This window comes from Elgaria multicarinata, chromosome 7 (genome assembly GCF_023053635.1).
Source record: "Elgaria multicarinata webbii isolate HBS135686 ecotype San Diego chromosome 7, rElgMul1.1.pri, whole genome shotgun sequence".
Classification (NCBI taxonomy): domain Eukaryota; kingdom Metazoa; phylum Chordata; class Lepidosauria; order Squamata; family Anguidae; genus Elgaria; species Elgaria multicarinata.
Window position 1 is genome coordinate 9,592,599 of NC_086177.1, and position 14,051 is coordinate 9,606,649.

General features: G+C 47.3%; 1 protein-coding gene across 1 annotated transcript in view; it reads right to left on the minus strand.

The window, feature by feature from the left end:
• Positions 1–10,539, minus strand: part of ADAMTS16 (ADAM metallopeptidase with thrombospondin type 1 motif 16) — a 104,013-nt gene extending 93,474 nt beyond the window's left edge. The window contains exons 1-3 of the mRNA XM_063130001.1: positions 10,480–10,539; positions 10,158–10,254; positions 500–828 (exon numbers count right to left, since the gene is read on the minus strand). Coding sequence (XP_062986071.1) covers positions 500–828; positions 10,158–10,254; positions 10,480–10,539 — 486 coding nt within the window. The remainder of the gene's footprint in view (positions 1–499; positions 829–10,157; positions 10,255–10,479) is intronic.
• Positions 10,540–14,051: the final 3,512 nt, after the last annotated feature.

The window sequence follows — 14,051 nt, forward strand, 5'->3', positions numbered from 1 at the left end:
TTGCTATGAAGGAAACAGCAGGGGAAGGGTTATTGGTTTCATGTCCTGTTTGTATAACCCATCAGCCCTAGCCAGAATAGTCAATGATGAACGATTATGGGAGTTGAAGGCCAAAACATTTGGGGGACCACAAGTTGCCTATGCATGGCCATTTCCCAGATTTAGCAGGACTCTTAAGTTCTGATGAATATATGACATATACATTCACATGCATACATATACACACATATATGGACTACATTATACACGTACCTATCTATACACCTATACAATTCATGTGACTGTAAAGGTACATTTGCTAGGTACGCGTTACATTTTTCTATAAAAAAAGTATTTTGCATGTATTTTTCGAAACAGACCCCTGTAAAGTCTCCTACAATCCAAGAGACATTCCACCTGAGTGAGACCCTCCACATCGCACTTGAATTTCACTTTAATAATATCCATCACGTTGCATTTTCTATTTCTTAGGTTGCAGCATTTTTGCATCTCTACTTACCAAGCCTCCACATGTTGAAAGTGCGACAGATGAGTTTCTGTGCAATCGCAAGACTCCTTGATAAAAGCAAAAGTCTTCTGCTGGGTATGTGTGTATTGACTTGGTTCGCCCCTTGCCCAATGTCTGTATTGTAAATCCAGGTGCCACCAGAAACTCAGAAGTCGTAAGGTCAAGTTGGAAGTCATGGCCAAATCCATGGAAACGGAGGTGTAGCGATGAGTCAATTGCTCCTTCTGAAGCTGATCTCTTCCTCCTTTCATGGTGGGCAACTGCATGACTTACATAATCCCCATTTTGGTCTACTTCATATGCTGTCACAATATTATATTCTGTAATCAGTCAAGACAGAGAATCAGAATGCACTATGGCACAGATGTCTCCATGGTCACAAACCCACATACAGTCCACATACACTTTTAAGTTGCAAAATGCTAGCCATATTCATCTATGAGGAGAAGAAGAAGAAGAAGAAGAAGAAGAAGAAGAAGAAGAAGAAGAAGAAGAGGAGGAGGAGGAGAACCCTGTGGCACCTTAAAGATGAAGAGCCAAATGATATATTAGATTTGTTTCAATTATTGTTCTTCATATAAAGTATCTAGAGACGGCTGTAGTTCAGTGGCAGAGCAAATGCTTTGAATGCAGAAGGTCTCAGGTTCAATACCCTCTAGGGAGAGTTGGAAAATCCCCATGGAGAGCTGCTTGCAGTCAGTACTCAGTGAGACAATACTGAGCATCATGGACTGAAGTATAAGGCAGATTCCTATGTGGATGGTTTCAGGATGAGCAGAGGTGCTGAGTATGCATTTCCCTCCTGCTGTTTGTCCACCCAAAATCAGGCCGTAGCTAGACCTAAGGTTTGTCCCAGGATTGCCCTGGGGTCAAACCTGTTCATCTAAGTGCCACACAGGGCATCCAGAGCTCAGGCAGGGACGAACCCGGGATGATCCTGGGATAAACCTTAGGTCTAGCTATGGCCTCAGTTTCCTCAAATCGCTTTCCCACCCAGAGAAAAGGTTCATATTTTTCCCTCCTGGAGGGGGGAAAAACAGTTGGGGTGATTTGGAGCAGACAAACAGCAGGTAGGTAAAGGGTTAAATAGTCCCTTCTCCTGCCAATCCTCTGCTTAACCTATTCCAGTATTTATTCATTTGTTACAGTTATATACTGCCCCATAGCCGAAGCTCTCTGGGCGGTTTACAGTAGTCCTCCCTGACATGCCAATTTTAGATGGGCAGGAGGAATCATACAGATCAGCCTTCCCCAACCTGGTGCCCTCTGGATATGTTGGACTACAACTCCCATCATGACAAGCAAACATGCCCATTGGCCTGGGATGAGGGGGTTGTCATCCAACACTGTGGAAGATGGTGGCTTTGATGCCAGTGAGATGGTGGATCTGCTCTGGGTTTCAGTCAGAAATGCGAACTCTGGAGAGCTCCTTTAGATTTATGACTGGTTCTGACTGAAACCCAGAGCGGATTCACCACCCCACCGACACTGGAGCCACCAGCCTCCACTGGTCCATCACATCAGGAGGATGCCAGGCTGGGGACAGCTGATATGCTTGAGTGTTCCTGGAGTGAGCTGCGGTCACCCAGTTCTCTTTCAGCAAAGCAGGACACTTGCTTTCACTTCACTATCTACGAGTATTCCACACTTTCCTAAGCCTCATAATCAATTGTGCTGCCTTCCATCTCAGAACAGCAACAGGACCCAAAGATAGTGTTAAAGTCGTGTACATATAATTATTCACTTATATGTACACGGCTTTAACACTACCTTTGGGTCCTCTTGCTGTTTTGTTTTCCTGTGAGGGTTCCTCCCTTCTGGCTTATATTTGGCCTTCCATCTCAGGCCTAACCAAAGGGTAGTTTGCCAATTCTATGTCGCCCCCTCCCCTTCCCCACCCACCCCCTCTGCCTCCGTTTCCCAGATCAGGGGTGTTGCAATGTTATCGGATCAGCAACAGTAGCGAGGTGATGGCAGAAACAAAGTTACTGGCTTACTAGAAACACAGACCTTTTAGCGGCCTCTACGGAAGAAAAGCAACGCGTCAATTTTGCAACTCCGGGCCAGAACAGACATTGCTTGAAATGTGTGTCTACGCATTGCAGCTATGTCTCCTTTTCATTTTTCCTCACAGCAGGCACAGGGGACCCAATCTAGACCTTAAAAGCCCCCTTATCCTGCCCCCCCCCCCCCGGGTATGATCCAGCTCAGGAGGCCTACATCTACTATAATAAATAAAAATGGTGCTAGATACACATTTAAAGTAATGTTTGTTTTGGCCCTCAGTTCAAGCAGAGGCATGAATAGAAAAGGAACAGAAGGGTGGTCATGGTTGGTGCCTTCCTACTGCGAAGAACAGAGGTGGATATGTGCCATTGGCTTGAGAAGTATGTTGTCTCCCAGAGAACAGATTGGTGATGTTACCGAGTAGCTGCCGAAACTCATCAAGTTCACTGACCGTTTTCCCCTCCTGCTCATCCATATGGAAATGAATGATACTGCCAAGCACAGCTATGACTGAGGCCATAGCTAGACCTAAGGTTTATCCCTATATCGTCCAGGGGTCAAACCTGTTCATCTAGGTGACACACAGGGGATGCAGTGCTCAGGCGGAGCGAACCCTGGAGGATCCCAGGTGAAACCTTAGGTCTAGCTGTGGCCTGAGTCATGTTGGACTACAAAGCTCTAGGAAGCAAGCTCAAAACCTTTCAGGCTCAATTGGTCTTCTCATCTATCCTTCCAGCCCATAGAAGAGTAGAAAGGAAAAGATGTTTTTTGCCTACAAGGATGGTGTTGCTGGGAGAGAATTGGTTTCCGGGACTATGGTTTATGCTTTTTGGATTAAGGACTCCTGGCAGGAGATGGACTACACTTCACAAAGACTGGGAAGAATGTGTCTGTCCAAAGAATGGTGAGTTGGATCAGGAGTCTTTAAACTGAATCCTGTGGGGGATGGAGACAAATTTCTAGAGGTAAGGACTACAGGTAAAGCTCTGTGGCAGGAACGGGAACAGCAGCTATTGGGGGGTAGAGATGTATAATTTCCAGAAATTTTGAAGCCATTGAAAAACCCTCAGGATTTTTTTCATTTTTTTTTTTTTGGAAAAACGGAAATTTTCAGAAAAATTAAAATAATGCAATATTAGCACTTTTTACAGATTGAAAGTCACTATAAAATGTAATTATGTCCAAGTTGGTTTGGCATAAAATTCTTACATTTGGTATATTAAAAGTACTGTGTATTCAAACAATTAGTATGTTTTTTTAAATGGATATTGTTGTTTTTATACTGGTGTTTTTATGTTTTTAAATTTTGTATACTTTTAATGTTTACTGTTTTTAACTTTTGTAAACTGCCCAGAGAGCTTCGGCTATGGGGCGGTATATAAATGTAACAAACAAACAAATAAATAAATATTACAAATTTAATTTCCTTTTTTTATTTTTATTTTTTTTTGGTAACAAATGGAGCTACAAGCTCCTGAACAGTTAGGAACACATGAAATGTATGGACCCTCTTTGCTTTTGCCAGTTTATAAAGAGCAGGCAAAAAACAATTTAAAACAACAACAACAGAAGAAACCATCAACATTAGTAACAAAGAAAATTATTTATGTCTCCACTAATCCTCCACAGAGTCAAGCAGACATAAAGCACCCATTCCCATTAAAAGAACTGAGAAAAAGGGGGACCAAGGTTCGATGAATATGCATGAAATTTAATCAGACTCATTTTCTGAGCTATAGCTATCACTATCAGTTTCAGGCCATGGCTAGACCTAGCAGTCTAGCGTGACAGAGGGGGAAGGAATTCATGATTTTATGATTGCAAGATCTCCCCCTCTGTCTACACACAGCGCGCGATGTCCTGGGAGAAGAAGGATGTCGCAGCCGCCATTTTTGGGCGGGCTCTGAGCCCCGTGTGCGGTTCCCAGCTCCTCGCAGACCGGGGGAAAAAGCTGGATTAAAGACTATGCCAATATCCTGGAGCAAGAGAGGGATCATCCCTCCCTGCTCCTGGGATCCCCTGTGTGTCATGTGGATGCACAGGGATGATCTCGGGGCAATCCCCGAGATATCAGCAGGTCTAGCCATGGCCTTATTCTCTGCTTCATTGGCAGTGCCCCCTAGAGGATCAATGGCAGTGCCCCCTAAATGCATCTTGCTCTTGCATTTGAAAGTTGTAGTCTCAGTTCACAACCTAGGATTTGCTTTTCCTTGGTGCACAGAAATTGTAATAATTTGATAGTTTTTAGAAATCATTTGGAGAAGTAAATACCTGTACACCTTGTCTAAAACATTTTATTCCTCACGCTAAAATAAAAAATCCCATAATCTGTTTTTTCTTCATTTTTTTTCAATTTTTTTAAAAAACAACAACCCAAAAAGGCTAAAGCTCAGAAGAAGCTGAGGTTGGTGAGGGATAACGGAAGAACAAAAACAAGGGCTTCTTCAGATATGTTCAAAGTAAAAGGACAAAAGTAATGGTAAACCAGCTGCTCAGCAAAGATGGCAAAATGCTGACAGGTGACAAAGAAAAGGCAGAACTGCTCAACTCCTATTTTGGTTCAGTCTTCTCCCAAAAGAGGATCTGAGTCCCATCCGGCACATGTGACAAACAAGCTGAAGGAGCTCAGGTTACAGGAAGCCAGATTCCAGCTGGACATCAGGAAAAACTTCCTGACTGTTAGAGCAGTAGAACAATGGAACCAATTATTTACTCCCACACTAAGAGGCATTCCAGAGGCAGCTGGACAGCCATCTGTATGCTTTAAGGTGGATTACTGCATTGAGCAGGGAGTTAGACTCAATGGCCTTATAGGCCCCTTCCAACTATACTATTCTATGATTCTATGAAGAAGTGCAGATTGAGATTCACAGGGAATATCCAAGTACTTTAAATGAGTTCAAGTCTCCAGATCCAGATGAATTGCATCCTAGGGTCTTGAAGGAGCTAGCGGATGGGATCTCAGAAGTTCTATCTATTACTTTTGAGAAATCCTGGAGAAAATGTGGAGGACTGGAGGAAGGCAAATATTGTCCCTACCTTTAATTCTGGGGAATTGTAGACCACTCATTCTGACATCAATATTTGGGAAGGCAAATATTTCGTGCTGGACACAGGTAAGCCCCCCTTACCTTGCTCCGCTGCCATCACCACATGGACTGCGGCAGCAGCAGCAGCACCAGGTGAGTTCCCCTCCCCCCCACTTACCTGCATTCAGAGCTCCAGATGGAGGCGAACTGCTTCGCCTTGATCCGCAGCTCCCCCAACCCGATTCGGATCTGCCTTTGGCGAAGGCGGATTGGGTCGCTCCGCTCCGGATTCACGATCCGAATCGGAGCGGAGCACAGCCCTACTTTATACCAAAATTCTGTGGACGGTAGCCTATTTGCACTAAGGGCATCATCAGACGGGGGGATTTTCATGTTTCCCTACCATTGCTGTGGCCTCCTGCTGCTGTCCCACAATAGCGATGATCTCTTTACATGGAAAAAGAAAGAGGAAGCAGCAATGACCATGTGGGTGTTTTTATTGTGCTGCTTTTCCTGCACACAGCAGGAAATGGCAGAAAGTTTCATTTTTTAAAAAAAAAAAAGTCAGATTTTCCACGTGTTTTTGCGACAGAAAAATGAGTGGAAGGAGTGGAGGCACATGGGAGGTCGACAGCATCACCTAAAGGACACGCGAAAAACTGTGAGTGGGCAGTAACGAGCGTGTAATAAAACACTCGTCTGATGATGCTCTAAGACAGGATCACATTTAAAAAATAAACATAAAAAAGCAGGTGTACTTTCCAAGTGATTTCAGCTAGCATTTGTTTGGCATTTTAAGCACAGATTATGCTACAACACACAACTTATTCTAACAATGGAAACTGAGGCCACAGCTAGACCTAAGGTTTATCCTGGGATCCTCCAGGGTTCGCCCCTGCCTGAGCACTGGATCCCCTGTGGGTCACCTAGATTAAAAAGTTTGACCCCTGGACGATCCAGGGATAAACTTTAGGTCTAGCTATGGCCTGAGTCGTGTTGTCATGTTCAAGGTCCAGATTAGTCAGCTACAGAGGGGACGTGGGGATGGGGGGATTTCAGTGCAGGATGGCTCTCTCTTTGGCAACAGCCATGAATCTAATACAAATAATTTCACCCTACAAGCACAAAAATGTCTGCAAAGATGGGTGCAGACAATGGGATGATGGCTGGGGGTGATAGCAGTACATCTGGAGGGAAACTGGTTGGGGGAAGGCAGTTCTAGAGATAGGGTTTAATCCTTTCCCAACCTGGTGGCCTACAGGTGTGCTGAACTACAAACCCATCATGCACAGCAGGCATGCTGGCTGGAGATGATGGGTGTTGTAGTCTAGTGCACTTATAGGTTTGGGCAGGCTGCTCCAGAGCCTCTCAATCAAATGTCCTGAAAAAATTAATGAGAAAATTCCCACTTTAATCCAAACAGGACCAGCACTGAATGAAGACTTTGGGACAGGAAACTTCACATTTAGCACCCTCTAGTGTCCTTTTGAATCTCCACTTACACTTCCCTTAATATAACCTTGTAAATGAGCTCCTAAAAGTCACTAGCCTGCTTTTTATTCCTAAGAGAGAGTGCTTCCGGAGGACAGACGGAGGCCTCTGTCCTTCTTTTGCCAGCCACTCTTGTGAGGAAAAGACAGGCCAGTACAGCTTCCACCATCTTAGGGCCCTCTAGAAGTTTTAGACTCCAACTCTCATCAACCACAGCCAGCATGGCCAATGGTTAGGAATGCTGGGAGTCCTCATCCAAAACATCCAAAGAACACCAGTTTGAGGAAGGCTGGACTGGTAGACTTCCCCCCACCCACCCCAGGGCTCCCTGCCATTTCTGCAGCCCACTCGGTTCCTACAATGAGCCCACACAGAGAGGCTTCAACTCCTGTGTGTTGAGCACAGAAGCTCCACCGACTGTCATCAAGCAAGATAAAGGGATCCATGTGCCCACTGCCAGCCTACTTGATTTCAGAGCTGGACACGCAGGAAAGGGCTTTGCCTCCTGTGGAGAGGCTCAGTGGGCTGGTAGCCAAGGCATGGGCGGCTCTGTCCCATCACCACCAGCCCGCCATCTTTTGATGCTAGATGTGGAGAAGTTAGCCTATTGCACATCTGGCACAGAAACACAGGAGGCTAGTGGTACAGGCAAGGAGTGCTCCTTCCCTCCGCTGCAGCCCTCTTGGCTTCTACAACGAATGGGTGAGGAAGGGGCTTCCCGTTCTCCCTGTCTTGTATAGAAATGCCTTCAGCTGCCAGAGGAGGAGGTGCATATTCCATCCCTCCTCTAGCCACCCCCTCAGTTTCTACACTGGGTGGGGAGGAAGCAAACGATCCAATTCTTTTCGACTTGTTCATAAATGATCTGGAATTAGGAGTGAGCAGTGAAGTGGCAAAGTTTGCTGACGACACCCAATTAATTAAGGTTGTTAAAATGCAAAGGGGTTGTGAAGAGCTCCAAAGGGATCTCTCCAAGCTGGGAGAGCGGGCGTCCAAATGGCAGATGCGGTTCAATGTAAGCAAGTGTAAGGTGCTGCATGTTGGGGCAAAAAAACCCAACTTCAAGTAGAACCTAATGGGATCTGAGTTGGTGGTTACCAAACAAGAAAGAGATCTAGGGATTGTGGTGGACAGCTCGATGAAAATTTACAGCCGCTGTAAAGAAGGCAGACTCCATGTTAGGCATTATAAGAAAAGGAATTGAGAATAAAACTGCCAGTATCATACTGCCGTTATACACATCTATGGTGCGACCACACCTAGAATACTGTGTACAGTTCTGGTCACCATACCTAAAAAAGGATATTGTGGAGCTGGAAAAAGGGGAAATAAAATGGTTAAGGGGCTGGAGCATCTCCCCTATGAGGGAAGGTTACTTCAACTGGGATTGTTTAGCTTGGAAAAAAGGAGGTTAAGGGGAGAAATGACAGAGGTGCACAAAATAATGGATGGTGTGGAGAATGTTGGTAGGGAGACATTTTCCTCCCTCTCTCAAAATACTAGAACCCGGGGTCATCCCATGAAGCTGATTGGTGGGAAATCCAGGACAAATAAAAGGAAGTACTTCTTCACACAGTCAAATTATGGAACTCACTACCACAAGATGTAGTGATGGCCACCCATTTGGATGGCTTTAAAAGGGGGTTGGATAAATTCCTGTAGGTGAAGGCCATCAATGGCTACTAGCCCTGATGATTGTGTGCTATCTCCAGTATTCGAGGCAGTAAGCCTGTGTGCATCAGTAGCTGGGGAACATGGGTGGGAGGGTGCTGTTGCACCATGTCCTGCTTGTTCATCCCTGGCTGATGGCTGGTTGGCCACTGTGTGAATGGAGTGCTGGACTAGATGGACCCTTGGTCTGATCCAGCCTCAGGGCACTTCTCATGTTCTTACATCCAGCTAAGGAAATTCAGTGGGCTGCCAGAGAAGGGGCTGAGTGCTCTGTCCTTCTTCTGGCAGCCTGGCTCACTCACCTGGATGAAATTCCTAGTCACCTATGGCGACTGATTGGAAACAAGACTGCTTTAATAATATACTTTTACAACACTATTACAGAATGGAATCGTTCCAGTAGGGCATTATGCATCTGGATGTTTTATGATCCTAATAAACGCTGAACTTCCTCTTGTCATGATTATTATGGGGGAAAGGGTGTAGATGATATCTATAAAAATAAGCCTCAATTTTGACTTACAGCTTTACTTAAATGTTTGCAGGGCAAACGCAAAGCAAGTCACCTACTGGCTCAGATCTTTACTGGGCTCATATCACCATGTAGTAAGACCTCACTGAGGGAAACAGTTATTCATTAGCTTGAATGTGTGTGGGTGTTATTTCCTCATCCATTAAGTTATTATTGTTAGGTTTTAAGTTTCAGGGCAGCAACTCCAGACTGGAAGAAAGCCAGCAGCAAATATATCAGTTTAATTTAGGAAAGCTACACTCAAATAGTTTCTATATTATGTGGGTGGGGAAATCCATTCACACAGATCAAAACCAACACATCAATTATAGCCCACATTTCACAGTAAACAATATTCCAAGTACCAACAGGTAAATGAAAGAGATTGACCTTTTTACTAATAAAAGCCAAACATGGCATTTTGAGAAAGTGGCTTTTTTTTTTTTTACAGCCAAATCCAAAGCATATTTATTTGGAATTAATCTCAGAATTCAGTGGATTTTCCTTCCTAGTGCACATTCTTACAACTCAGCAAGCAAGCTCTACAACCAGCAGGCAAATGTTAGCAACCCAAATTTTGTAATTATCCTGAGATCCCAGTAGCTATTGGGCTACTCACTTGAGATCACATTAAAATATGAGAATCACAATCGACTATTCTGAACTTCCATATAATTTATCACATAAAGACTACAATTCTATGCATGCACACTTCACCTGGAAGTAAGATGTCAGAGCAAACATGCACAGTTCAAGCCCTATCAGTAAAGCATTAGTGGTCATATGTAATGATTTTTTTAAAAATAAGAAAGTCAAAGAATTGTTTTCATTAGACATCAGTCATCCTTGTGTATCATTATCCTCCTTAGATAATGTAACACGTCCAAGTGTTAACACAACTTGGGAGCAGTGGAAATTATTCCGAGTTCTGCTGACTTACCACTGTTGCCTGTTAAGTCCAGCAACTCCGAGTGCAAAGTGGGAAGGAGATTTGGGCTCCCAGCTGCTGGTTGACCCACGCACGCCACAGGTGCATCCTAGGGAAGCAAATGGGAGACATGCAACGATGTAAGAAATACACTGAAGGAAGAGAAAAAGCGTGGGGGAAGCATATCCTTACGTGACTCGGATCTTTGCAATATTGCACATAACACAGCTGGGGAAGGGAACGGTTTTAAAAATGCAATACCCCCGGGGAGAGAAATAACCGGTAAGAGGGGGGGGGGGCGGCGGATTTTACGCATTGCTCTGGCGGAACGTACCTTGAGTTGTATCCCCCAAGCCAGCCAGAGCCACAGCCCCGCCAGGCTGCGGGGACGCATCTTCCGCCGGCCAAGAACCCACTCAGCGAAGGGACAAGGCGGATGGCGGGAGGCCGGCGCCTGCTCGGGAGAGGGACGTGGAGCCCGCTTGCCGGGTGGCAGAGACCTGCATGCCCTGCGGGGGGCTGTGCAGAGGCAGCCCGAAGCGGCGTCACGACATGAAGGAACGGCGCTCGCTCGCTCGCCCGCCCGCCCGCTCCCCCCCCCCCGACACGCACTCGGCTGCTCCCGCTCCGCCGCCAGGGGAAGGACGCCCAGTGGCTACAGGGTGCCTCGCCGAGAGCGGCGGCGGGAGTTGCTGGCGAGGGAGCAGCCGCGCAAGCAGACGGGCCGAGGCGGCGTGTCGCGCCAGGTGTAGCTCTCCATGCCGGGCCGCCCCATGCGAGCTCCCTCAGCAGCCTCCGCTCGCGGGAGGGGGGGGGGCAGCCACCCGGCTCCCGCTGAGTGACAGCCGGGCCCGCCCCGCCCAGCACCTGCCGCCGCCGCCGCCGCCTCCCACCCAGACGGGAAGCGCGCGGAGAGGTGGGGGGGGTCGGAGGGGTCTTCGGGCTCGGCCGCGCGCTCTCTCCCTTTGTCCTGCTGGAGCGAGAGCAGGCAGGGGACGGTCCCGGCTACGCAAAGGTGGGTGGGGTGGGGTGGGGTGGGGGCAGAGCCGGGGCCAGACTATTTTGCGCCCTAGGCAAGGTGAGCTACTTTCACCCCCCCACCCCCAAAATGCCAACTTTTGATTTTTAAGAGCATATGTGTCCTGGAAAAAATAAGAAACACAAAACTTGAAACTGCTAAATTTATTTGAAAGTGCAAGAAATAAGTCACGGCAATTATAGCAAACAAATTGGAAAGGAACGTCGATGGGTCTAAAAGGCATTATTTAATAGGAATATCACCTCCAAATCATCCCCCCCACCTCACACACGTGCGCGCACACACACTCAGCATCACTCACTCCAAACAAACACATGCATGAACACATGCATTCACTCAAAGACCCCCTGCACCCCATTCACCCATACATTCTCTCTCTCTCTCTCTCCTCCCCCCACCCCAGTCTTACCTTACTTGCTTCTTCTCTTTCTTCTTCTCCACCTCCTGGTGCTTACTGCTGGCTTCTTCCTCCTCCTCCTCCTCCTCCTCCTCCTTCTTCTTCTTCCCCCTCTTCTTCAGCGCTAGGAGGGTGCTGGAGGCCCAGTTGCTCGCGACAGCCCTGCCTCGCGTCGCCCTGTGCCCGCCCAGCCGAAGTGAAGCCAGGGATGCTGGGGTGGGGGCAGCGGCTCCACATTTGGACTTCCGCCTGGAAGCTGCCCTCTCAGGCGGAAGTCTGAACGTGGAGCCCCGCCCCCCCAGCATCCCTGGCTTTGCTTCAGCAGGCGCGGGGCGAGATGGTGCCCGCGCCTGCCCAGCCAAAGTAAAGCCAGGGACGCTGGGGTGGAGGTGGGTGGCTCCACATTGCGGCTTCCGGGCGGAAGTCCGAACATGGAGCCCCACCCAAGCGTCCCTGGCTTCACTTCAGCTGGGCGGGTGCAGGGCGCCATCTCGCCACCCAGGCCCAGCTGAATCCTCGGGCTGGGCCAGCTCACAGCCAACGTGCATGAGTGCTGCGCTGCTCCCAGCGCCCCCTTAGCTTGGCACACTAGGCAGCTGCCTGGGTGGCCTCTATGATAGCACCAGCCTGGGGGGGTAGATAACGAGCGTGGGGGCTCCGGGAACCAAAGGGGGTTAATTCATTGCAAGGGGGCACGGCCACGTAGAGGCTGTGCGACAAGCAGAGGCGAAAGTGCGCTTGAGCAGGTGCAGAGTGCATTTCTTTTATCGCTCCCCCGAGGCCTGCCTGGTCAAGTCCTGACACGGAGGAATGTACGGGACCATTTCTGGAGGCAGCAGGCAGGGAATGCCATTTTTTTTCTGAATGTGTGCGCTGGTTAGAAACAAAAAACAAATTCTGCAACGATCAAGCTAGCCCAAGCTAGAACCTTCCTACCTGATGTGTTGCTGGTATCCCACATCTGCAGCCTGAGATGGTATGGGCCATTCTACTCCGGCTGGATGCTACCATTTCATTCTGCTTCATGGTAAACCCAGCCTAGCTGTAGCAACCCTACCTATCATGGACTAGTTTGCGGTTTCTCAAATTGATGAACTCCTCCACACTTACACTACTTTCTGGGGTCCTCATTACTACCAATCATCTGAACCTACAGAGATCCTTTTGCACCCATTGGTTTGCATAAAACCTGTGGCTGTGTGTGCGTAGGACATGGACCTCTGATCGGAGACGTGATCTCATGTTGGCCTCAGAAGAGAAACCAAACAGAGGTCTCTGGCTCACCCCACCCCACCCCACAAGCCACACAGAGGGATACATAAAACAACAGCAAGCCATTCTTGCCTGGATGGTGGGACAGTGAGGGTGCAGCCATATGCAGAAATGGGTATGAGAGCCTTTAGCATTGGCTGGTAGGGAAGGAAGGCATCTCTAGGGTCTTACTCCTTCCTGGAACATAGCACCTCCCTTGCAACTGCCCCATACCTTTCAAGGGAGGTCTGCTCTACATTTTGAGGGCCAGACTAGGTGTGATAGCATATTTTCATCCACTGCATTCATACATATGTATATCACCATCAGAAAGCATCACCTGTAACTGCGGACACACCAGAATTCACTTCTGCCACACAGCTACTTTCATGGGTTTGTTTTTGCATGGAAGAATTTCAAGTGTTTGAGCATGAGCTTTGCTCTTTACACAAAACATTTGGGAAAGAGAGAGGGGAAAAGCTTAGACCAATTTCATATTACTTTTGAGCCTCCCTCTCAATGAAGGTGTGCATGCGTAAGAGGCAGAGATGCAGCATTTGGTTTTTAAATCAACAGATAGCCATGCAGGAAGGTGGATTTACAATTTCATTTCAACCTTCCTGCATTTTTCAGTCACCCATGAATTGGTGCATTCTACATATTTTTATTTATTTATTTATTACATTTTTATACCGCCCAATAGCCAAAGCTCTCTGGGCAGTTCACAAAAATTAAAACCATAATAAAACAACCAACAGGTTAAAAGCACCAATACAAAATACAGTATAAAAAGCACAAACAGGATAAAACCACGCAGCAAAATTGATATAGGATTAAAATACAGAGTTAAAACAGTAAAATTTAAATTTAAGTTAAAATTAAGTGTTAAAATACTGAGAGAATAAAAAGGTCTTCAGCTGGCGACGAAAGGAGTACAGTGTAGGCGCCAGGCAGACCTCTCTGGGGAGCTCATTCCACAGCTGGGGTGCCACAGCGGAGAAAGCCCTCCCCCTAGTAGCCACCTGCCTCACTTCCTTTGGCAGGGGATCACGGAGAAGGGCCCCTGTAGATGATCTTAAGGTCCGGGCAGGTACATATGGGAGGAGGCATTCCTTCAAATAACCTCGCCCCAAGCTGTTCAGGGCTTTGAATGTCAATACCAGCACTTTGAATTGGGCCGGACCTGGACTGGCAGCCAATGAAGTTGTAAAAGGACTGG